A 25,767-nucleotide genomic window follows, 5' to 3' on the forward strand; every position below is an offset into this window, starting at 1 on the left:
CCCTGGACTGAGTCTACCAGGTTGATTGCAATCCTCGGGGGAGGACTTGTCCTGGAAGAGGTGGGAATGGAGGGTAGGCTGGGCGTATGGGGAGGGGGTGGGAGGGGGGAGAATAGGGGAACCCATGGCTGATATGTAGAACTGAATGGTATTGTAAAATAAAATATATATAAAAAATTATAAAGAAAAAAATTTATTTGTTTTTTTTATTCAAGTGTGTGTGTGTGTGTGTGTGTGTGTGTGTGTGTGTGTGTGTGTGTGTGTGTGTGTGTTTGTAAAGGCCAGGAAAGGGTTTAGGTATCGTCCTGTATTGATAGCTCTTCATGTACTCCTTTGGGGCAAGGTCTCTTCCTTAACCTGTGGCTTGTTTTTTCCTTTTTTCTTCTGGAAATTAGTAAGCCAGAGAAGTTCTCTTGTATCCACCTCTTCTCAGAGCTGGAGATGAAGGCATGGGTGCTGGGATCTCAACTCCAGTCTCCATGATTGCAAAACACACTTTTAACTGCTAAGACATGTCTTCAGCCCAGGTCATTAGATTCTAAATAGGCCAGTTTGTGTAATAGTGGCCATTATTTGGGTAATAGTCCCTTAAAAGGTGTCAAAATAAGTAGAGTTTTAATCACTCTGAGCTATCGCTGTGGTTTTAATATCTCCCCCAAATTTCAATTGTTAAGAATTTAATTTTTAAATTCAGAGGATAGTGGTGTTTGTAGATAGGGCCCCTAGGAGATAATTATGTCATGAGTACTTTGCCTTCATGAATGAGTTAGTTTATTACCAGAGAGATTATTTCTTTTCTGATGAGTTTGATTTACCTTTTCATGTGGTGCGCTCTGCCACATTGTGACTCACTGAGAAAGAAAGCCCTTGTCAAATGCCAGTAAAATTATTGTGGACATTTTAGACCATAGAACCATGAGCTAAATAAACCGTTATCCTTCATAAATTATCTAGTCTGTTGTTATACTCATATATAACAATAAAAATGAGCTAAGCTGTAAAAATATAACATTAATGCAATAAATTTACTCTTGTTTTATGAATGGACTGCACTGAGTTATTAAATATTCCCATTACTTGTACTTTCAATGGATTAGAATACACTAAAACAACTGAAAATTAAGTTGCATTGATTATAGTTCATGCTCTGTCATGACAGAACTGAGTGCAAGGCATGATGTATAAAAGGCACTCATTTATGAATGAAGAAAATGTAATTTAACTGTTTCTGGGAAGTTCCAAAGTCCTGTGATACTTAGGGTTATTTTCCTGAATATCAAGTGCTTTATAATTATCAAGTTGAAATATACTATCATAAAATTTTACCTCTTAATTTATATCTGAAAAATCAAAATTCTTATCCTAAACATATATTTATATGATAATATAGTTTGAAGCAGAAACTGTAATATATATGGGTTTTGTTATAGTTATTTATATGATTTCAATGTCAATAATAATTTGCCTTTGTGCAGTACTTTGAAAATTCATCAGAATAGGAGACATGGCTCAGTAGTTAATTTTTTTTTCTCCTGAGATAGGGTTTCTCTGTGTAGTTTTGCACCTTTCCTGGAACTCACTTTGTAGACCATGCTGGCCTCGAACTCACGGAGATCTGCCTGCCTCTGCCTCTCAAGTGCTGGGATTAAAGGCATGCGCCGCCGCCGCCGCCGCTGCCGCCGCCGCCGCCGCCGCCGCCGCCACCACCACCACCACCACTACCACCACCCTGCTAATTTTTAATACCCATATTGGGTAGCTTACAACTGCCTTAACTCTAGCTCCAGGGAATCTAATGCCCTTTTTTGATCTCCTGGAACACCTGAATGCATGTAGCATATACTCACACAGAAATGTATACATACACATAAATAAAACTAAAACTTAAAATATCATCTAGATACTGGATATTTGTATAGCTTCTTGCTTTAAACCACGTATTTGTTCCCTCAGAGCGCCCTGTTTTTCATTTGGGAAATATTTTATACTTCATTTAATTCTTGCAAAAATTCCAGTGAGAGGAGTCTCTTATTTCCTCTTTTTGAAAATTGGAAATAGAGGCTAAGTAAGCTAAGTGTCTCAAGCAAAAATACGAGGCTAGCAAGTGACAGCATTAAAACTGACAACGTCTAAATCACCTGACATGCATACAGATATACTACATCTAACAGTGAATACAACATCATGACTGATATCTTAATAACCAATGAAATATGAAATAATATGAACAATTTAATAATAAAGAAAGTCATTTGAAAATTAGTGTCCTTTTACTCTAGTAAGTGATCATTAGGCCAGGGTCATATTCCTATTATTATTATTATTATTATTATTATTATTATTATTATTATTTGCATGCGTGAAGTAATTTCAAGGAGCTGGAATGATGTTTCAAAGGCAGTTATTACAACAGACTGTAAGTACAAGTACATAATGGATACTTAAATATAGTTCAGTACTTCTAATTATTTCTTAATGATCATTTTGATAATTTCCCAAGGAGATCAGGCATAATCAACGAGCCTAAACTTTCACTACCTCTTGCTTATTTCTGGGTTAATTTGAGCCTTTTTTTTCAAGCTTAATTAGCATTCAGATGAAGTAGACATCACTTCAAGAGAATAGAGGCTGACAGCATGTGTAAAGCAAGATCGAACCTAACTTAAGACTGTTCTTGTGCTAATTTGGGGAAAGTGTTGAAAGGCTAGCATTTCAGGAAGAACAAAGTAACTTTTAGTGAGTGTGTATGCAAAAAAAAATAGGATTTTTGTTCTGGAGGCTATTTCCAAGGCTAGTGGGGAGCATCATGGTACTCAGGGTACCTCATCAGAAAAGAGAGATGGTACTCAGTGTGGCTCCTAGACCATTAGCACCATGAAGAGCTCCTTTGGAGACTAAACTCCCAAAACCCCACTGTAGAAATTGCATGAGAATCTTTGGAAATTAAGTCCCAGAAATCCAAGCCTTTGAAAAACTTGGTGGTTATTTTCTGTACGGCACCACAGCATCCCGAGAAAACTCCCAAGTAGTCTTGAAGCCCCATGAGTTTTTCCAAAGCAGTTTAGAATATCAGACCTGAACCCTGCCATTGCTTGGGTTACTTAGGTAACCTCTAACTGAGCATGATTTGTTTTCCTCTCCCCTTCTCTGCAAGTGTGGTGGTATTGTGTTCCCCGAAATATTGTGCATGCTAATAAACTTTTCTGGGGTCAGAGAACAGAACAGCCACAATATTAAACATAGAGGCTAGGCAGTGGTAGCACATGCCTTTAATCCTAGCATTCCAGAGGCAGAGATCTACCTGGACCTCTGTGTGTTCGGTACAGCCAAGCATGGTGACTCATGCCTTTAATCCCAAGAAGTGAGCCTTTAATCCCAGGGAGTGATGGCTGAAAGAAGAAAGGTATATAAGACATGAAGACCAGAAACTAGAAGCTTTTGGCCTTTTAAGCATTCAGGCTTTTGAGCAGCAATTCAGCTGAGATTCATTCTGGATGATGACTCAGAAGTTTCCAGTCTGAGGAAACAGGATCAGCTGAGGGATTGGCAAGGAGAGGTGGCTGTGGTTTGTTCTGCTTCTCTGATCTTCCAGCATTCACCCCAATAAATGGCCTTGGGTTTAGTCTTATTAATAAGAACTTCTTAAGATTCCTGCTACATGCAAGTTTTTGTGGAAATAGTAAAATACATATCAAATTGAATTTAGCTACCTAAACTTTGGTCAAGTAACAGCTTTTCTTCTCTGTCAGTGTCTAGTATCATGCAAATCTTCATTTAGAAATAAAAACAAAAGCAAAAATGAAGAAGAGAGACTTGCATTCTTGTGCCTTCTGCCTACTCTTTCCTTCGCTTTTGTCTTTCTTTTCCTCATCTCTAGCCACTCACTTGTTTTTATTATTGGATGAATTTGATATGATGATAAAGCTAGAAATGAGAAAGCTGCCTCTTTGCATCTCATGTTTCCTTTAGCAAATTTGTGCTGTTTCAAGGTGCAAGTGTTATCTCAATAACCAACCTCTTCAGCCACTAGAACAACTTAAATCTGTTTTACTGTGTGACATTTATGTCACCCCAGTGTGCCACTGCCCCAAAAGGAAGTCTTAAATCGCGCTGATTCTTTCTTTTGGTTTTTTTTCTCTCTTCCATTTTAAGGAGCATGATTTCACTTATTTCACTTATAATCAGCCTGTATTCTACCTGGATGAGTTTATGTGGGATGCATATGCTTGGTTTCCAGTATGCAGGAATCTCTCCTTCCTTCCTCTTCTATCTTTGACAGCTCCTTCTCGGTAGCCCTTTCTCATTCATCTTCATCAATCTCATTAATAATGTTGGTGCCTTTCCAGTTACAGGCCCAGCCTTCTTTCTCATACCATGCCATGAACTCTTAATGCCATCTTTCATTCTATTCCAGGTGCCAAACACCCACTTTGGACTTCATGTTCTTTCATCTGATTGATCCCACCTATAAGCTGTGTCTCCGTCTGATTATTTGAAATATTTCACACCTCATTTGATTTCTCACATTTTTAGTCCCTCATTTGGTTTCATTCCTTGAATATGGCAGATTCTGCCTTGCTTCTCATATCATTGCTGCACTTCTCATAAAAATATTAGCCCATCGATTTCCTTTTTCTTATTTTACTAAAGCACTATTTATCTTTAGATTTTTACAAAGGTCACAGCTGACAAACTGACAACTTCTCTCTCCCAACTTCCAACATAAATAAGTGCCTTCATTACTCTGCCTTCCTCTAACAACTTCTGTTTCTCTTTATATAAGAAGACATTTTACAGTTTTAAACTAATTTAATTTTTGTTTCCTTCCTCTTCCATCAAGCCAATCATTCTCATGGCTGTATTTTAGAATCAGCTAGGATTTTTTTTATTTTAGGCTAATATGTGGGTTTTATCAGGACCAGCTGAATGTCTAGGTGTGCAGCCTAGACTCCTTTGTTCATATGATGCTTAGCACTAGACTGTAAACCCCTGAAGGACTTTGGTGGTTGTTTGCTCATTACCCATTATAGTACCTGTCCCAGAATATTAAAAACTGCTTATTGCAGTTGGGCACTTGGGAAGCAGAGATAGATGGATCTGTGAATTTGAGGCTAGCCTGGTCTATAGAGTGAATTCCAGGACACCCATGGCTACACAGAGAAGCCCTGTCACAAACAGACAGACAGGCAGACAGACAGACAGACAAGCAAATCAACAACACCCCCTAAAAGCCTACAATCAAACAAACAAAAAATCCTACTTATTGCTTAAGAAATAAATATTTTAAAATTATTTTAACATGTCTCTTACTGTAGTTCTCTACATTATTCCTGCAGACAAAAATTCCTTCCTATCTGCCTTGACACAAGCTAGTTCTTTTCCATACTCAGGTAATACTTAGTTCACTTCAGTTTATTTCCCAAGACTTGCTACAGGCTTCTTCTTCTTCTTCTTCAGAAAGTCTCCCAGCAGCTGCCCTTGCTTTTGTCCTATAACCTGGTATTTATTCTACATTGTTTTGGAATGGAGTAAGTGCTTTGCATATACACTCACTTGTGAACTCTCCAAGGCCTCAGGGCATCTCCAATTTTTTTGTATTGTTCACCTTCCTTTATTTTTAAACTTTATTTGTTTTTAAAATGTTCATACAAGTATATATTACATGTTGAACACATCCCACCATACCCCTCTACCTTTTCTTTCTTTTTTTAATCTCACCTGTTAGGCTCTTTTGTCCTCCTAGACAATTTACTTCCACTTTAATGTTACATATATGCATATTTTATGTTCTGTTTTTAAATTTTTACTTTATTTTATTTTACAATACCATTAAGTTCTACATGTCAGCCACGGGTTCCCCTATTCTTCCCCCTCCCACACCCTCCCCTTACCTCCAGCCTACCCCCCATTCCCACCTCTTCCAGGGCAAAATCTCCCCCGAGGACTGCAATCAACCTGGTAGACTCAGTCCAGGCAGGTCGAGTCCTTTCCTCCCAGACTGAGCCAAGTGTCCCTGCATAAGCTCCAGGTTTCAAACAGCCAACTCATGCAATGAGCACAGGACTTGGTCCCACTGCCTAATTGCCTCCCAAACTGATCAAGCCAATCAACTGTCTCACCTATTCAGAGGGCCTGATCCAGCTGGGGGCCCCTCAGCCTTTGGTTCATAGTTCATGTGTTTCCATTCATTTGGCTATTTTTTTTCAATAATTGAGTAGAACCGAAATTTATTATAAGCCACAGTCATCCTAGGGACCTCCATACTATATATATAGCCTCTATGGTTCTATGGGCTGTGGTCTGATTGTTCTTTATTTTATATCTAGAATCTACTTATGAGTGAGTACATACCATGACTGTCTTTCTGGGTTTGGGTTACCTCACTCAGGATGATTTTTTCTAGTTCCATCCAATTGCCTGCAAATTTCATGCTTTCATTGTTTTTCTCTGCTGAGTAGTACTCCATTGTGTATATGTACCACATTTTTTTCCATCCATTCTTCTGTTGATGGTCATCTAGGTTGTTTCCAGGTTCTGGCTATTACAAATAGTGCTGCTATAAACATAGCTGAGCATGTATCTTTATGATATGAATCAGCATTCCTTGGGTATATGCCCAAGAGTGGGATGGCTGGGTCTTGAGGTAGTTCGATTCCTAATTTTCTGAGAAACTGCCATACTGATTTCCAGGATCCCATTCTCTCTCTTTTTTGGACAAAAACTTGCTCCATAAATGAGGACGACTTAGAACTGATGGTTTAGAACTCCCTGTAGCTCCTGTTGATCTTGACCTTGTGATCCTCTTGCTCCAACCTTTCCTGAGTGCTGTGGTTATAGACATGTTCTTAATTATTTTTAAGATAATGATCAGAGTCTGTGAATACCCTAACTGTCATCATAGAACCTTTCACCAGTAACTGATGGAAGCAGATGCAGAGATCCACAGCCAAACACCAGGCCAAGATCCAGGAGTTCATTTGAAGAAAGAGAGAGAAGAGGGATTCTATGAGCAAAGGCATCAAGATCATGATGAGGAAACCTACAGAGACAACCAAACCAAACTAGTGGAAACTCATGAAATTTAGACCAACACCTGAGGAGCCTCCATAGGACTGGACTAGGCCCTCTGCATAGCGAGACAGTTGTGTAACTTGATCTGCTTAAGGGAATCCCTGGCAGTAGGATCAGAATTCATCTCTGGTGCATGAACAGGCTTTTTAGAGCCCACTACCTATAGTGGGACACTTCCCACAGCATTGAAGCAGGGGGAGGAGTTTAGACCTGCCTCTACTGAATGTACCAGACTCTGCGGACTCCCCGTAGGAGGCCTTACCTTCTTGCAGGAGGGAATGGGGGCTGGATTGGAGGGGGGAGGGTAAAGGGGTAGGAGGAGGGAAGAGGGGTATCTGTGATTGGTATATAAAATGAATAAAAAATTCTTAATAAAAAAGATAATGATCAGAGACTGTTGTGGTGACACACATCCTTAATCCCAATGCTTGAGAGACAAGAGATAGGCAGATCTCTATGAGTTGCAGGTTAGACTGACCTATATAGAGGATTCTAGGACAGCCAGTGCAACATAATGAGACCTATCAATATGTATAGAAAGACAGGCATAATATATGAAGTTACTATTTCTTCATAGTAGAATTTCATGTTTGTAGTTTTTATGTTTTCTGTTTAAGAAATAATAAACATATAATACTTTTATAGTCATCAAAATCACAATGAAGACTTAAAAATTTGGCATTGATTATCTACTAACTGTGTGAGCAAAATAGAAATAACAAATAGCTTGCTGATGAAGCAGAAAAAGCAAAAGCACCTATCACGTCTATATTTTTGTCCTTCATTTAACATATTTAAATTTGATGGTAAATTATGATAGGTAATTTATATTTATACAAATGCCTTTTCAGACTACTTACATGTCTATCTCATGACATATGCAATGGAACCTATATTATCTTGTTCCATTTTGAACTCCAAGCATTTATTGTTGTTTTGTAGAATTAAGTATATGGCATAGTGTTTTATAATATGGAGTCACTCTGGACAGATTTTATTTCAAATACACTATTGACCTATGTCCAAATTCTTCCAATGCATTATTAACTATGCTCTTGAAAATAGTATGCACTCACCTTTTTGCAGACAAAGTCACCAGGTAAATAAATAGTGGATTTCAATCTTAGCAGTAGGTCATAAATCATCTGTGTGTCACAGCCCTATATAAAAAGAATAATAATTTTATAGATGCAGCAAAAAGCAAACACCCTAAATTATTTTAAAAATAATAAAAGTAAATAGTCAATAGACATCTGTCTTCCTTTCCAAATGCTAACTTACAATGGATTTGTATTTGCCTTTACCTAAATTGTAGAGAAAAAAGGTATCAATATTAAGAGATTGTAACTTTATAAAGAAATATTTGGGGTGAGTCCTATCTCTTAAACCTATTAGTATTTAATCATGCTCTTCTCCTAAATTATAAAATAGTTATGAAAAGAGTACTCATAATTGAAACTTTACATGGTACTTAATTAATGACAGCTATTAAAGATTATGCTTATGACATGTTCAGATTGTTGTAACAAAATTCAGTATTTGCTAAACAGTTTCTTTTGTAAAAAAACATTACTAGAGTTTTGATATTATTTAACTCTTTAAACTTATGTATATGTCTTTCTTCTCCAAAATAATTATCTTCTTAAAGATAGGAAGATACATATGAAAGCACTATCTGCAGTACTTAAATTATTGGTTGGAACCAGGGAGCGTCCATGGGACCAACTGAAGCTTTCTACATATATGTGATAATTGTATAGCTTGGTCTATTTGTGAGACTCATAACAATGGGAGCAGGGCTGTCCCTAATGCTTTGGCTTGCTCTTGGGAACCTCTTCTTCATACTGGGTTGCCTTGCCCAGTCTAAATACAAGGGGAGGTGCTTAGCTTTACTGCAACTTGATATGCCATGCTTTGTTGATACTCAAGGGAGGCCTGACCCTTTCAGAACAGAAACAGAGGAGCAGTGGATTGAGGCTGGGGATGGAGGTGAGGAGGGAGGAAAAGGGAGGAGAGGAAAGAGGGGAAAATGTGGTCCAGATATAAAATAAATAAATAAACTAAAAAAGTAAAGTATTGGTTGGGACAGTATATTTTACATAGCTATCTTTTAATGTCTACTTGCTTATTGGCTGACTATAGAGCCAATTACTTGCCTCGCCCAACTAAGCTCTATACATGCTATGGAGAGTGACTTTGTTTTCTTTTATTGAAAATAGATTCTTAGATCCTTTGCCATACAATATATCCTGACTATCGTTTTCTCTCCCTCTATTTCTCCAGTTGCTCCCCACCTCTTCTCCCCCTGGAACCACGCCTATCTGTCTCTCACTAGAAAAGGACAGGCTTCTAAGAGATAACAACCAAACATGACAAAATACAACAAAGTAAAGGAAAAACTATCATGTTGAAGTTGGTCACAGCAACCCAACAGGACAAAAAGAGTTCCAAGAAAGGGCACTAGAATCACTTGTTCTCAGTCAGGAGTCCAACAAAAATACTAAGCTAATAGTTAAAATATATGTGCAGAGGACCTCTTGCAGACCCCTGTAGGCTGTGTGCTTGCTGCTTCAGTCTCTGTGAGTTCATGTGTGTCTTGTTTAGTTGATTCAGAGGGCCTTGTTATCCTGCTGTCCTCTACCTCCTCTGGCTCTTATAATCTTTCCAATTCCTCTATGGGATTCCCTGAGCTCTGAAGGGAGGGATTTGATTTGGACCTCTTCTACTTTACACTCTTAATCCACATAATGTCTGGTTGTGGGTCTCTACATATGTTCCCCTCTGCTGTTGGAAGAAGTCTCTCTGATGATGACTGGATAAGACATGTCAGAAGGTTTCTCTGGTTCTGCCCAGCCTGCAGCTACTAGGACCCAAGTAAACACACAGAGGCTTATATTAATTATAACTGCTCAGCCATCAGCTCAGGCTTATTACTGACTAGCTCTTGTATTTAAATTAACCCATAATTCTTATCTATGTTTAGCCATGTGGCTTGGTGCCTTTTCTCAGTTCTGCCTTGTCATCTTGTTTGCTCTGTGTCTGGCTGGAGACTCCTGACTTTGACCTTCCTTTTCCCAGCATTCTCCTACTTTGCTTGCCCCATCTATACTTCCTGCCTGGTTATGGCCAATTTTATTAAACCAGTGTATAAGAGCATTATCCCATAGCACACTTTGATCTATGAGTATATCATAGTATAGATTTAAAATAATATTTAGAAATTATTTTATTGATTTTTTTTTCTTTTATGGACCAGTTTGTTCAGTTTTACCCTAGGTCTCTGGGCTATCTAGTCCTTGGTTCTTGGTTATACAAGCAGTGTTGGGTATGGGTTCCTTCTCGTGGAGTGGGCTTTGAGTAAATCAGACATTGGTGTGTTACCCCCACAAGTCCATGCCAACATTGTCTTAGCATATTTTGGAGGCAGGACAGGTTGTAGGTCAAAGGTTTTGTGGTCAGGTTGGTGTCCACATTTCTCTTTCAATAGTCTCTAAGGGATTTATTGCTTTCTTCCAATTTTTTATTTGTCTTTCCCTCAATTTCTTTATAGATTTCTTCCCATTTTTGTTTGACCTTTTCTCAATTTATTTATTGATTTTCTCCACTTTTTTGTTCAACTTTTCCTCAATTTCATTTTTCATTTTTTCTTGAAAGGCCTCTAGCATCTTCATGATGCTATTCTTAAGTTTGCTTTCTTCTGCTTCGTCTACCTTGTTATGTGCAGGTCTTGCTGTTGGAGAAGGGCTAGGATCTGGTGATGCTCTATTGCTCTTTATGTTGTATGTACTTCTGCCTTGACGTCTGTTTATCTCCTCGTGCATTCATTCTTGGTCTTATCAGGGCTCTTGGTCCAGTCAGAGCTGACAGATTCTGTGTTTCAGGAAGCTTCTCTTGGTCCAAGGAGAGGTGGCAGATTCTACTTCTCAGAAAGCCACTCTTGGTCTAATGAGGGCTGGCAGATTCCCTGTCTCCTGAGGTTACTCTTTGTCCAATGAGAGCTCTCTCTCTAGGCCCAATGAGAGCTCTCTGTCTGGGCCAGATGGGAGCTGGGGGTTTGCTGTGGATATCATTCTATATAAATAAAACACTGATGGCCAGTGACCAGACAGGAAATATAGGCGGGACAAGGAGAGAGGAGAATTGGGGAAACAGGAAGGAGGGAGAGACACTGCAGCCACCGCCAGGACAAGCAGCATATAAAGACGCTGGTAAGACACCAGCCATGTGGCAAGGTATAGATTTATAGAAATGGGTTAATTTAAGATATAAGAACAGTTAGCAAGAAGCCTGCCACGGCCATACAGTTTATAAGTGATATAAGCGTCTGAGTGATTATTTTATAAGTGGATTGTGGGACTGCGGGGCTTGGGGAACCTGGAGAGAAGCCCTCCAGCAACAGGGGTTGGTTTCCAAACCTCATGAAGTGACGGGGGTCTCAGGTGGATGGGTGTGGGGGCAGGGTGTGTAGATGGCAGGGTCCACTGGGAGGTCTTAGAGAAGGGGAACCTTCCTGCAGGAGCCCTGCCAGCTGGCTGGCAACTGTGGCTTAGTTGGGCAGCTGTTCCCCGGGAAAGGCTGGGGCCCAGGAATGGGTCCTAGGGGCAGGCCTCCTTGGGTATGAACAGTCACTCACCTCTGGGCTGGATCTCAATAGTCTCTAGAGTACCTTTCCATACCAAAGAGATTAGGCTCTATTTATGTATTAGCTCAACTTCCTCATGTTCAATGACTTGTGTGGATGTTGTCCCTAGTAAGGGGGCATACTGTCTTTTTTGCAGAGAGCAACCCTGTGTCTTAGCATCAGCCTGGGTTGTTTGTGAATTTCCATAAGATCCCCTTGGCCAACAACTCAATTGATTGCAACTAGAAGCTTTGCCCAACTAAAAGAGATGGCCAGTTGACACTCTGTATCCCCAATTATTAGGATGCCTCATTAGGATCACCTTCATAGATTCCAGGAAGTTTGTGCTGCACTAGGTTTCCATGCCACCCCCCAGTGTCTCCAATTCCAGTCATCTCTCCCTGCACTCTATTCCTCCAAGGCATCTCTTCCAAGCCTGATCCCTCCCATTCCAATCTCTTCCACCCCTAGTCTTCCCATAAATCTATTCTATTTCACCTTCCCAGGAGATCCATAAGCCCTCCCCCCTAAACTCCTCCTCTTTACCTAACCTCTTTGTGTCTACAGAGTTTGCTTGATTATGACTAACTTAGTGACTAATGTCCACTTATAAATGAAAATATATCATTTGTCTTTCTGTGTCTGGGTTACCTCACTTAGAATGATGATTTTTCTAGTACCATCCACTTGTCTGCAAATTTCATGATATCATTTTTTAAAACAACTAAATAATACTCCATGGCATAAATGTACATTTTCTTTATCCATTCTTCTGTTGAGGGACATGTAAGTCATTTACAGTTTCTGGCTATTATGAAATAAGCCACAACGAACATGGTTGAGCAAGTGTCCTTGTAGTAGGATGGAGAGTGCTTTGGGTATATGCCTAAAAGTGGTCTATCTGGGTCATGAGGTAAACCAATTTCCAATTTTCTGAGGAACCACCATACTGATTTTCACAGTGGCTATACAATTTACTTCTGCCAGCAATGGAAGAGTGTTCCCCTTGCTCCACATCCTCATCAGCATGATCTGTCATTTGTGGTATTAATTTTTGCCATTTTGATAGGTATAGGATGGAATCTCCAAGCAGTTTTATTTGCATTTCCCTGATGGCTAAGGAGGTTGAACTTTCCTTTTCTTTTCTTTTTTTCTTTCTTTTTTTTTAGTTTATTTTCATTTTTTGTTTTTTTTTTTTGAGGGGAGGAATTTAACATTTCTTTTTTTATTAAGAGATTTTTCTATTCATTTTATACACCAACAACAGATTCCCCTGTCCTCCCTCCTCCCACCCCCTCAGCCTTTCCCCTACAACCCATCCCCCATTCCCACCTCCTCCAAGTAAGGTCTCCCATGGGGAGTCAGCAGAGCCTGGTACATTCAGTTGAGGCAGGTCTAAGCCCCTCATCTCTGTGCCAAGGCTGTGCAAAGTGTCTCACCATAGACACTAGGCTCCAAAAAGCCAACTCATGCACTAGGGACATGTAGATGTAACAGTCTTATTAAACAAGAAACTCAGAGCCAAATGCAGAGTTAAAAGCCCAAGAGGTCAGAGCAGTAGCTACAAGCAGAGACTAAAACCCCTTTTTTACCCCTCGCTGCCATTGCTGTCCTTCCCCTCCGAAAAAGACCTACTTCCTTTATGTCTGTCTTTTTATTGACTTTCTGTTGTGCCTTTTCATTGGTTGTAAAACCAAGCACATGACCTCCTCATCACTGCCTGTCTATACAGACCTCTAAGTCTCTATGGTTGGTATTGAGATTAAAGGCATGTGTCTCCATGCTGGTGGTGTCCTTGAACACACAGAGATCTGCCTGTCATGTGATCAGGATTAAGGGCGTGTGTACCACTGCCAGACTTCTGCTATGGCTTGCTATTAGCTCTGACCCCCAGGTAACTTTATTTATTAACATACAAATAAAATCACATTTCAGCACAAATCACCATAGGGACAGGTCCTGATCCCACTGCCTGGGGGCCTCCTATACAGTGAACATTTCTTTAAGTGTTTCTCAGCTGTTTGAGATTCCTCTATTGAGAATTCTCTGTTTAGATCTGTACCTCATTTTTAAATTAGATTATTTGTTTTTTGATAGCTAGTTTCTTGAGTTATATATATATATATATATATATATATATATATATATATATATATATATATATATATATATATATTGGATATTAGTCCTCTATCAGGTGTGGAGTTGGTCAGAACTTTTTCCCATTCTGTAGGCTGTTGCTTTGTCTGATCGACAGTGTCCTTGCCTTATAGAAGATTTTCAGTTTCATGAGGTCCCACTTGTTAATTATTGATCTTGGTGCTTGTGCCACTTGTCTTCTGTTCCCAAAGTTGTCTCCTGTGCCAATGGGGTAGAGGCTATTCTCACTTTTCTTCTATCAGGTTCAGTGTATCTGGTTTTATGTCGAGGTCTCTGATCCAATTGAACTTTAGTTTTATGCAGGGTGATAAATATGGATCTATTTTCATTCTTTTACATGAAGACATCCAGTTTGACCAGTGCCATTTATTAAAGATGTTTTCTTTTTTTTCCCAGTGTGTATTTATGGCTTCTTAATGAAAAAATCAGGCGTCCATAGGTGTGTGGATTTATTTCTGGGTCTTATTTATTAAAGATGTTTTCTTTTTTTTTTCCAGTGTGTATTTATGGCTTCTTAATGAAAAAATCAGGCGTCCATAGGTGTGTGGATTTATTTCTGGGTCTTCAATTTTATTGATCAACATGTCTAGTGTTATGCTAATACATGTGGTTTTTATTACTAAAGCTCTGTAGTACATCTTGAAATCAAGTACGGTGATACCTCCAGCAGTTCTTTTATTGTTCAGGATTGTTGTAGCTATCCGAGGTTTTTGGTTTTTCATATGAAGTGAGAATTATTCTTTCAAGGTCTATAAAGAATTAATTGTGTTGGGATTTTTTATGGGGATTTTATTGAATCTGTAGATTTTTTGGTAGGATGGCCATATTTTACTATGTTAATCCTACCAGTCCACGAGCATGAGAGATCTTTCCATCTTCTGTAATCTTCTTCAATTTATTTCTTCAAAGACTTGAAGTTTTAAATTATACAAGTCTTTCACTTTCTTGGTTAGAGTTACCCCCAAGATATTTTATATTATTTGAGGCTATTATGAAAGGCATTGTGTCAATGATTTCTTTCTCAGTCTGTTTTCCATTTGTATATAGGTAGGTTACTGATTTTTTTTCTTAGTTAATCTTGTATCCTAAATTTGTTAAAAGGTTTTTTTTTTTCCCCTTATCAGCTCTAGGAGTTCCCTGGTGGAAATTTTAGGGTCATTTCTATCTATCTATCTATCTATCTATCTATCTATCTATCTATCTATCTATCTATCTATAATCTGCAAATACTTTTTGTGGAATAATTTGAGATTCTGTCTGCCAGAATTATATATTAAAACCATATGACCCTGGGCCTTTTTGGTTGGTACACTTTTAATGACTGCTTTTATTTTACTAGGTATTATAGATCCTTTAAAGCTGTCTATATTATCTTGATTTAACTTTGGTAAGCTGTACCTATCAAGAAAACTATCTATTTCTTTTAGGTTTTCCAATTTGGTGGAATAGAGCTTTTTTGAAGTACGTCCTTATGATTGTCTGGATTTCTTTAGTGTCTGTTTTTATGTCCCTCCTGTTTGTTTCTGATTTGTTAATTTGGATATTCTCTCTTTACCTTTTATTTAGTTTGGATAAGGGTTTTTCTATCTTGTTGATTTTCTCAAAGAACCAACTATTTGTTTTATTGATTCCTTGTCTTTTTCTCTTTGTTTTTATTTTATTGAGTTTAGCCCTCAGCTTGACTATTTCTTGCCATTTATTCCTCTTGAGTATTCTTCTTTCTGTTCTAGAGCTTTCAGGTGTGCTGTTAAGTCACTAGTATGAGATCTCCAAATTCTTTATGAAGGCACTTAGTGCTATGAACTTGTCTCTTAGCACGACTTGCATTGTGTCCCATACATTTGGGTATATTGTGTATTAATTTTCATTCAATTCTAGAAAATATTTTTTTCTTTATTTCTGTCTTGACCTATTTTTCGTTAAGTAGATTGTTGTTCAGGTTCCATGAGTTTGTAGGTCTTCTGTTGTTTCTCTCATTGTTGGCATCCAGTTTTAACCTGGGGTGGTCTGATAGGACTCATGGAGTTTTCTTGATTTTCTTGTATCCCTTGAGACTTGCTTTGTATCTAAGTATGTGGTCAATTTTGGAGAAAGTTCTGTGAGGTTCTGAGAAGAAGGTATATTCTTTTGTGTTGGAGTGCAATGTTCTGTAATATCTCTTAGGTCTATTTGGTTTGCAACATCTGTTAGCTCCTGCATTTCTCTGTTTAGTTTTTGTCTGGATGACCTGTCAGTTGGTGGGAGTGGGATATTGAAGTCTCCCACTATCAGTGTGTGAGGATCAATATGTGATTTTTAAGTTGTAGTGATTTTTCCTTTATATGCTTAGGTGCCCTTATGTTTGGAGTATAGGTGGTAAGAGTTTGTAGAATATCAAAAATATCAAATATCAAAAAGGGTTGAAATAAACTGTACATGTGTTTATATACAGTTACTTAAATAATGTGGTTTAAAGAAAGGAAGATAGAGAATATATTAAATATACTATTAGATTATGAAATATCAACATATAAACTAATATCTTAAGATTTATGTGTAACAAATAAAATTATAAAAATGATCTTTGGAAAGATATCTTAAAAGTATGTGTCTTGGTGGCACCTTCTGAGGAAGGAGGAGGCTGGCTGTGAGGAGAATAAACGAGACTTCAATAATTGTTCTTATTTAAAATGTTAATAAGGGAGAGAATTTCTCTCTGTGTGGGGACAAACATTTCACTAGTCCTCTTCTAGCTATTAGGTGAGCTCACTGGCAGAAAGTGCTAATAAAGGAGAACTAATCAATGGGGACCTGTTAGACCAACCCAGGAGATAAGCCCTAAAATAGAGAAGCAGACAATTAGTCCTCTTCTCAGCAGGAAGACACAGCATCTACATCAACAGTTCCCAGAGCCTTGCCCAGGTTTTCCCAGAAAGGAACATTTGGACTATTTGAAATATGACTTTCTATTAACACATTTGGATGGAATCTCAATTAGATCATGCAAACTCAACATAAATGCTAAAGACAGTAAACATTTAGAACTTGCTTTGCCAACCAAGTAATGCTGTCTGTGAGAGGTTGTTTTATGGTCAGGTAGCCTGGTTCTGGCAGCTGTGGCTTAGGATTCAACCCTTCCCATACAGATTTCAACTTAGGGAAATAAAATCTGTATGGTGAAGTTATTCTATTTTACTATGTGTTTGAGAACAACTACACTTTTTTTTTCTCTACAAAATTATTTTGTTCCCATTTATTTATATGTTTGTGTGTCCACATGTGTGTGGAGTCAGAGGACAACTCCCTCCCAGGACTCAATGTTCTTCTGCCAAGTGTGTTCTAGGGCTGGAACTCCAGGCCATTAGGCTTTGTGGCAAGCACATTTACTCACTCTATCATTATGTGTTTCAAAAGAATTGCATCTTGTATTAATGTTCCCCCCCCTTTTCTGTGTGACTTTCTTTGATAGAAGTCATTAAGATGTTTTCAGATATAGAAATTCAGAGAGGCGCCACTGTGAATTTTCCTTTTCCTCCCTTCCTTCCTCCCTCCCTCCCTCCCTCCCTCCCTCCCTCCCTCCCTCCCTCCCTTCCTTCCTTCCTTCCTTCCTCCCTTCCTTCCTTCTTTCCTTTGTTTTCTTTTTTTTGTGTGTGTGCTGAAATTCAGTTTTATTTAGGTTATTTGGCAATATTGGCAGCAGTACAAAATCTTTGTCTATGACCATGGGTCATATTAGACATGCACTTGTAGCCTGTAGAAGGTTGGTTGCATGTGTATTCATTAACCAGCTGCCTTTCATCACCAGTGACAAACTGCCGAACTTCCTCTATTTTCAACAGCATAGGGATTTGTAAAATAGGATTGAAAAATGCTATCCACAGATTCAAAAATTCTCTTGAAATAATAAATGCATACATAATATATTAAAGACATTTACATTACTGCCCCAGTTGTTAAAACAGGCATTTGACTGTGCATTCTTGTTTTTACTTACTGATAATTTCAGTTTAGAGACCAAAGTGTTTCCAAATGGTGTAAGAGCCATCACTTGAAACCCCAGTATAGTTTCTATGGAATAAAAGGACAGAGGGACCAGGGGAATGCTACCTGTGGCCTTTAAAATCACAAAGCTTTTTCTTCAGTGGGATTTTTCTTCTGTGTAGCTCAGGGCACTGTTTACTTACTTAATGCCTTACAATTTCTATCTGCCTTGCAGTGGATTTATGTATGGGCTTATTTCAGTGTATTATTGAGCAGTAAGTTGGACTAAGGCCTCTTTCTCTAAGGCAAACATTCAGTGGACCTGACAGTAAATATCACAAGGACTGGTGTGGAAATGGAATCCTGACTCCACTGCTGTGGAATGTCATAGTGTCCCACTTTGCTTTCTATCGCTGTGATAAATACCTTGAGCAAAAGCAAGATAGAAAGGAAAGAGTTTACATCTTCTAATCACAGTCCATGGCTGAGGGAAACCAAGTCAGGAGCTCAAATAGGGCAGGAACCAGAGACAGGAACTGAAGCAGAGATCATGGAGGAACGTTCCTTACTGACTTGCTCCCCATGCCTAGCTTTCTTATACCACCCAGGACCACCTGCCCAGGTGTCTTAGTCACTGTTCTATCACTGAGAGGAGACACCGTGGCTAAGTTACTCTTATAATAGAAATACTTTAATTGGGAAGCTTGCTGACAGTTTGAGAGGTTTGGTCCATTATGGTGGGGAGCATGGCAGCATGCAGACAGGAATAGTGCTGGAGAAGTCGCTAAGAGTTACACTTTAATCTCCTGGCCAAGAGAAAGACACTGGGCCTGGTGTAGGCTTTTGAAACCCCAAAGTCCAGTACCAGTGACAGACTTCCTCCAACAACACCTCCTAATGCTTTATAAATTCCTCTGTTTTCAACAGCATAGGGATTTGTAAAGTAGGATTGAAAAATACTATACACAGATTCAACAATTCTCTTGAAATAAAAAGTACATACATAATATATTAAAGACATTTACATTTGCTGCTCTAGGTGTCAAAACAATCATTTGACGCTTTCTGCATTCTTGTTTTTACTTATTGATAATTTTAATTTAGAGACCAAAGTGTTTCTAAATGCTGTAAGAGCCACTCCCTGATGACTAAGCATTCAAATATATGAGCCTATGAGGACCATTCTTCTTCAAACCACCACACCAGTGGCTGGGGTGCCACTGTCCCAGCGGGCTGGACTCTCTCACATCAATCATTAGATAAGAAAGTTCTCCATAGGGCATATACCCAAGGAATGCTCAATCATACCACAAGAGCACTTGCTCAGCTATGTTCATATCAGCATTGTTTGTAATAGCCAGAACCTGGAAACAACCTAGATGCCTTTCAACTGAAGAATGGATAAATAAAATGTGGTATATATACACAATGGAATACTACTCAGCAGAGAAAAACAATGACATCATGAGGTTTGCAGGCAAATGGATGGATCTAGAAAAAATCATCCTGAGTGAGGTAACCCAGACTCAGAAAGACAAACATGGTATGTACTCACTCATAGGAGGATACTAGATGTGGAACAAGGATGACTGGACTGCTACTCACATCACCAGGGAGGCTACCTGGAAAACAGGACCCCAAGAAAGACATGGGGATCGCCCAATGACAGAGAAATGGATGAGATCTACATGAACAGCCTGGACATGAGTGGGTGTAATGAAGGGCGAGGGTCAAGGGAAAGAGAGCTTGGGGGAGCGGGAGATCCCAGCTTGATCAAGAACAGAGAGGGAGAGCAAGGAACAGGAGACCATGGTAAATGAAGACCACATGAGAATAGGAAGAAGCAAAGTACTAGAGAGGCCCACAGAAATCCACAAAGATACCCCCACAATAGACTGCTGGCAATGGCTGAGAGACAGCCGGAACTGACGTACTCTGGTGATGGGATGGCCAAACATCCTAACTGTCGTGCTAGAAACCCTGTCCAATGACTGAGGGAACTGGATGCAGGGATCCACAGCTAGGCCCCGGGTGGAGCTCCGGGAGTCCAATTAGCAAGAAAGAGGAGGGTTTATATGAGCGAGAATTGTTGAAACCAAAGTTGGATAAAGCACAGGGACAAATAGCCAAACTAATGGAAACACATGAACTATGAACCAAAGGCTGAGGGCCCCCCAACTGGATCAGGCCCTTTGAATGGGTGAGACAATTGATTGGTTTGATCTGTTTGGGAGGCATCCATGCAGTGGGACCAGGTCCTGTGTTCAGTGCATGAGTTAGCTGTTTGAAACCTGGGGCTTATGCAGGGTCGCTTGGCTCGGCTTGGGAGGAGGGGACTGGACCTGCCTGGACTGAGTCTACCAGGTTGATCTCAGTCCTTGGGGGAGGCTTTGCCCTGGAGAAGGTGAGAATGGGGGGTAGACTGGGGGGAAGGGGAGGAGGCGGGAGGGGGGAGAACTAGGAAATCCGTGGCTGATATGTAGAACTGAATTGTATTGTAAAATAAAATAAAATTAATTAAAAAAAGAAAGTTCTCCATAGATTTTTCCTACATGTCCATCTGATGGAGGTATTTTTTCCCATTGAGCTTCCCTCTTCCCAGATGACTCTAGCTTGTGTCAATTGGACAAAAGCCTAACAAACACATATGGTACCTTTATTTTTAAGCCGTATTCTTTGGGCAGTACAAGAAAAGGCTGATGGCAGGCTCTGTATGGCTGCCATTTTCTATTCCATTCCCCTGGGGGATGGGTGTAGGCATTCCAGCTTTTCCTGCATCTTCTTTCAGTCACCTTTGCTCATCTCTTCGGATGTTTTGTCATGCTAGTCAAGCAATGTCTCCCAGATTTTCTTGCAGTCTCTCTAGAAAGCAGTGGGTATTATGGGATCATGAATGCTGCCACTACGTCATTCACCCCATCACAGAGTTCTTAGATTTGATTTCCCATTTCTATGATTCCACGAAATTTCCAGCATGGCTGTACTAGTTAAATTTGGCAAACAATGCCTCCTGAGCAGAGTCCAAGACTAGCTGTACCTGTTCCCTACTGACCTGGTCATCAGTGAAAGGCTGGTACAAGATGTGGGTCACATATGCCATGGTTCATGGGAGAAAGCAGAGGAGCTGAACGAATCTGCCTGCTAGACAGCCTTATTCTCACACTCAAACCCCAGAGAGACACCTCTCTCGGGAATATCAGTATACCCACCCCTGGCAGTGAGAGTAGAGTGCCTGCTGAAACATAAACATGACTGTTGTGTTAATATTTAATAATTATATTAAAATGTACTGTTTTGGTTTTCTGTTTAAGTCTTCCAACTCCCATAGGAGGCTAGGAGTCAATCTTGTGTTTTAGACAAAGGCTTAGAAGCTCAAGAGGCCTCTTCACTTCCTCTTGGCCACCCACACAGCAGGCATCACCCCCTGAGCACTCTGAGGTCAATATGCCTGTACTATTTACTCTCTTCTCACCAGGGCCCAAACATGCTAGACACTGAGTGAATGGGCTGATGTGTGAAATGAAACTGGTAGAAATGGTTTCATTTTAGGTAACGAGAAATTCAGCTCTGCCTAAAAGTTGTGTTAAATATTTGTGTAAAGATTCCGGAGATGTGAACTGAGGTGTAGGAAATTCCATTTTTATTCAAAATATAACCTAATTGTTGTGGATTGGTTCCAGGAAACTCATTTTTAACATCTACAAATGTGGAACACAGTTGTGAAGCTGATAAAATTTATCCTTAGAGCCCCTACCTTTTAGTTCTATGGGACCCATCCTTTTCTACTTCTAGGCTCCCCACACCCTTTTTTGTGTGTTTTCTTCGAAACAAACCTTAAAATATTATCAGTGATTTCTAATTTACTGTGAATTTAAGTGACTCCCAAGTAGAAGTCTTTAGGGCTTTTACTAATTTGGTTTTTCTTACTGTAAAGAGAAATGCTTCCTTCTATCTCAAATTTCATTCCCATTAAAAAAGGAAAGGTTGAGTCATAGGTTCAAGGCGGCTTATCAATCCCGAGTCTTAAATCCCATCAGATCGAGCCATACACTCAGTGTTTGCAAACAATAGTAACAGGTTTCTCTATCAGCTTCCTTTAAGAACTGTCAATCATTCAGTAATTCTAGGAATATAGGTACACACTTTTCTAGGAACTTTACATGTTCCAACTGGGAAGTTCTCAGCTAGATGGAAAACTGGAGGTGAAGCTTCTAGGATCCTTTTAGAATCAGGCGTGAAGAACTCAGCTTTACGGTATGAACATTCCCATGAGACTGAGTCAGTTTTGTTTCTCAGCAATAGTAATAATTATACTTTCCAAATATCAAATACGGATGTAGATTATATGTTTGAAATTAGTTGATGACTGCAACACACACACACACACACACACACACACACACACACACACACACACACACACACACACACACACACACACACACACACACACACAATCTTGTATTTATTTAGAGTCTCCTCAGCCTAGGCGCTCCTAAAGAGCAGACAGTATGAATGCAGCTACAGGTGGCGCCCCCTACTGCCGGGCTCCCGCCTTAGCTGCTCAGGATGTGAAGCCTGGGATTTAAATGAAAGCAAAAGGCTTGGAGAACAGCCTAGTGACAGCACCTCCTGACTGACGCTCCTGCTGTAAAAGCAAAGGCGGTGGCAAAGACACATAGCTTTCCTAGAGCTCTCCGATTTCAGGCCCTGGTGAGGTGATGCTTGATGGCGTGTCTGGATAGGCCCCCACTGCCGGGATCTGGGTGTGAGCGCAGGCGTCTCTTTGCCTTTCCCATTCTATTCCTGGTGTGACTGTCACTCACTTGCAAATGACTCTTCCTGATATTTCCTACTGAGGAAGCCACAGATTTTCCAGAAGCCATTAGTGATAAATGAGTCACAGGTCACACTACAGTGTTCTGTATGGAGAGATCTGCACTTTTTCCAGAGTAACAAATGGTCAGACATTTCATGTTTTCTTTGATTGACAGGTAGTAGACGTTCATGTTTCAAGTTTGGTATTTCAAGGTCTCCCAATTTCCTTCTGTGGGTTGGTGGAGCTCATTTTTTTTTTTTTTTTTTAATTTTAGATATGCGATTCTAATGCTAGGCACTAGGTGGCATGGAAGAACTTTTATTAAATTTCCTTCCATTTCTGGTAATGGTGGCCAAAGCAAAGTGTGGTTTCCCTAGCTTAATTTGATAAAAATATATACATTTAAAAATCAAAATAGGAATAATAAGTCATCATAAAATATTACCCAATATAATGGAAATGAATCACTCTTGATAAGTTTAATAATCAGGTTTGGGCCTGAAATAACAAAGAATCTTCAAGGAGCCATTTTAATGGGAAAAAATAATGTGACAATTCATCATTAAGCTATTTCAAAACCAATAGCTCCATGTCAAAGTAGCAAACCTTACTGACTAACCTGGATTGATGAAGTAAAGTTTTAGAAACTCCTGTGAATTTTTTCTACCTGCTTTAAGAGGAAGAAAGTACATACATTTTGGGTTTTATCTACCTATCTAATCTATCTATCATCTATCTATCTATCTATCTATCTATCTATCTATCTATCTATCTATCTATCTATCTATCTATCTATCTATCTTTTATGAGACAGAATCTTATGTACCCTAGGCTACCCTCAAACTCACTCTGTAGCTGAGGCTGGCCTTAACTCCTGATCCTTCTGCCTTTACCTCCCAAGTGCTGGGACTACAGGCATGTACTGACCAATAGAAAAGTACAAAAGCACATGTGAGTTTGTCTCTGATTGATATGCTAAGTCCAAGTGTGAAAAATGCTGAGGGGGGGATCACTTTCATGCTCTCACTCTCATGACACTTCTCCTAGATCCTTTCTGCTACTGTCAGATCTGAAACACATTTAAAGGCTCACATATTAAAAGCTAGTTCCCAGATGATGGTATTCCAGAGAAATGGAAGTTGCTAGACCCTTAAGGATTTAGGGTCTAATGAAAGGAAATTTAGATAATTTAGGATGTGTCCTTGAAGGGAATACTGGGACACACCCGACTCTCTCTCTCTGCTTTCTAGCTACTATGAGATGATCATCCTCCCCATAAGTGCTCTCATCATCATGTACTGTACTGACACAGGCCTCAAACTACACAGTAAAACAACCATTGAGTACTGAAACTGAGAGGAAGAAGTATGCCTTTCCTTCTTTTAAGTTGATTGTCTCAGGTATTTTGTCTCATCAGTAGAAAGCAGACTGATATCAATTACTGGGAAAAGGTCAATGGGGAACCAAAATGTACCATCCCACAGTGGTTAAGCTCACCGTCTGTGGTATGAAGGACCTGTGCTCAAACTCTGATGCATTGCTTAGAATTCTGGATATTACTCCAGTTGGCTGCATTGTTTACTTTTTCATAAAATCGAGGCAGTGACTAAGCCTTCTTTAAGAGTGTATTAGTTGGCAACAGGCCATGCCTGGCAGAAAAGCAGGTAGGCTGCCTGCAGTCCTCTTCTATCTCTGTTTGCCTAGACCCAATTTTTCAGTCTCATCCCTAATGGTCACCAGATCACCAGCTGTACCTCCCATCCCCTCCCCATATTTCCTGTGGATCCCACAGACTATCCCCTCTTAACCTCTCTCCCCTGACTCCTGCCTGAATCTTAGCCTCCAATTCCAGCAGTCATTCCCTTTAAACACACCAACTCAACAAGGCAGTAAAACAGGTAACACACACCCATCACACTCTTTGAAAATCCAGAAAGGAAACAAAAACCAAGGCACAAAACACACACCCAACAAAGTCAAATCCAGAAATCAGCACCTAGACTTTTAATCATCCCCAACCCAGATGCCTAGACACCAGCATAAGAACACAGTCAATAACATCCAAGGCAATATATCTCCACTAGAGCCCAGCTATTCTACCACAGCAGTCACTGAATATTCCAACACAGCAGAAGCACAGGAAAAAGACCTTAAAGCCAACTATATGAAGAAGATAGGAGTCCTTAAAAGGAAATGACCAAATCTCCTAAAGAAATCCAGGAAAACACACGCCACCAGAGGAAAAGAATAAATACCTTAAAGAAAGCCAAGAAAATAAAAACAAGTAGTTAAAGGAAATAAAACTATCTAAGACTGAAAATGGAAATAGAAGCAATAATGAAAACACAAACTGAAGGAATTATGAAAGTAAAAAATTTAGAAACTTGAACAGGAACTACAGAAGCAAGCTTCATCAACAGAATACAAGTGATGGATAGAGACTCTCAGTACTGAATTTACAATACAAGAAATTGATACATCAGTCAAAGAAAATGCTAAATGGAAAAAACTGCTGACATAAATTATCCAGGAAACCTGAGACACTATGAAAAGACCTAAGAATAATAGAAAGAGAACGAGAAGAATCCTGCCTCAAAGGCTCAGAAATTTTTTTCAGAGTTGAGGATTGAACCCAGAGCCTTGCACTTGCTAGGCAAGCACTCTACCACTGAGCTAAATCCCCAACCCCCAGAAAATGTTTTAAACAAAATCATAGAAGAAAAATTTCCTAACCTAAAGTAGGAGATGCCTGTAAAGGTAAAAAAGCTTGCCTATAAAGGTACAAAAGCTTATAGAACACCAAATATATTGAACCAGAAAAGAAAGTCCCTTTTCCACATAATAGTCAAAACAATAAACATACAGAGGAACAAAGAAAGAATATTAAAAGCCAAAAGAAAAAAGGACAAAGTAACATGTAAAGGCAGAGCTATCCATTGAGAATTACACCCAACTTCTCAATGGAAACTCTAAAAGTCAGAAGGGGCTGGACAGATGTGCTAAAAACAATAAGAGACCATAGATGCCAGCCCAGATTACTATACCCAGAAAAACTTTGAATCACCATAGATGGAGAAAATAAGATAGATTTTCCAAGATAATGTCAAATTTAAAAAAATGTCTGTCTCCGATAAAG

General features: G+C 39.4%; 1 protein-coding gene across 1 annotated transcript in view; it reads right to left on the bottom strand.

Moving 5' to 3' along the window:
* Nucleotides 1-25,767, bottom strand: part of Cngb3 (cyclic nucleotide gated channel subunit beta 3) — a 172,728-nt gene that overhangs the window by 26,288 nt on the left and 120,673 nt on the right. The window contains 1 exon segment of the mRNA XM_006983287.4: nt 8,148-8,231. Within this exon segment, the coding sequence (XP_006983349.4) occupies nt 8,148-8,231 (84 nt within the window).

This window comes from Peromyscus maniculatus, chromosome 2, assembly GCF_049852395.1.
Source record: "Peromyscus maniculatus bairdii isolate BWxNUB_F1_BW_parent chromosome 2, HU_Pman_BW_mat_3.1, whole genome shotgun sequence".
Classification (NCBI taxonomy): domain Eukaryota; kingdom Metazoa; phylum Chordata; class Mammalia; order Rodentia; family Cricetidae; genus Peromyscus; species Peromyscus maniculatus.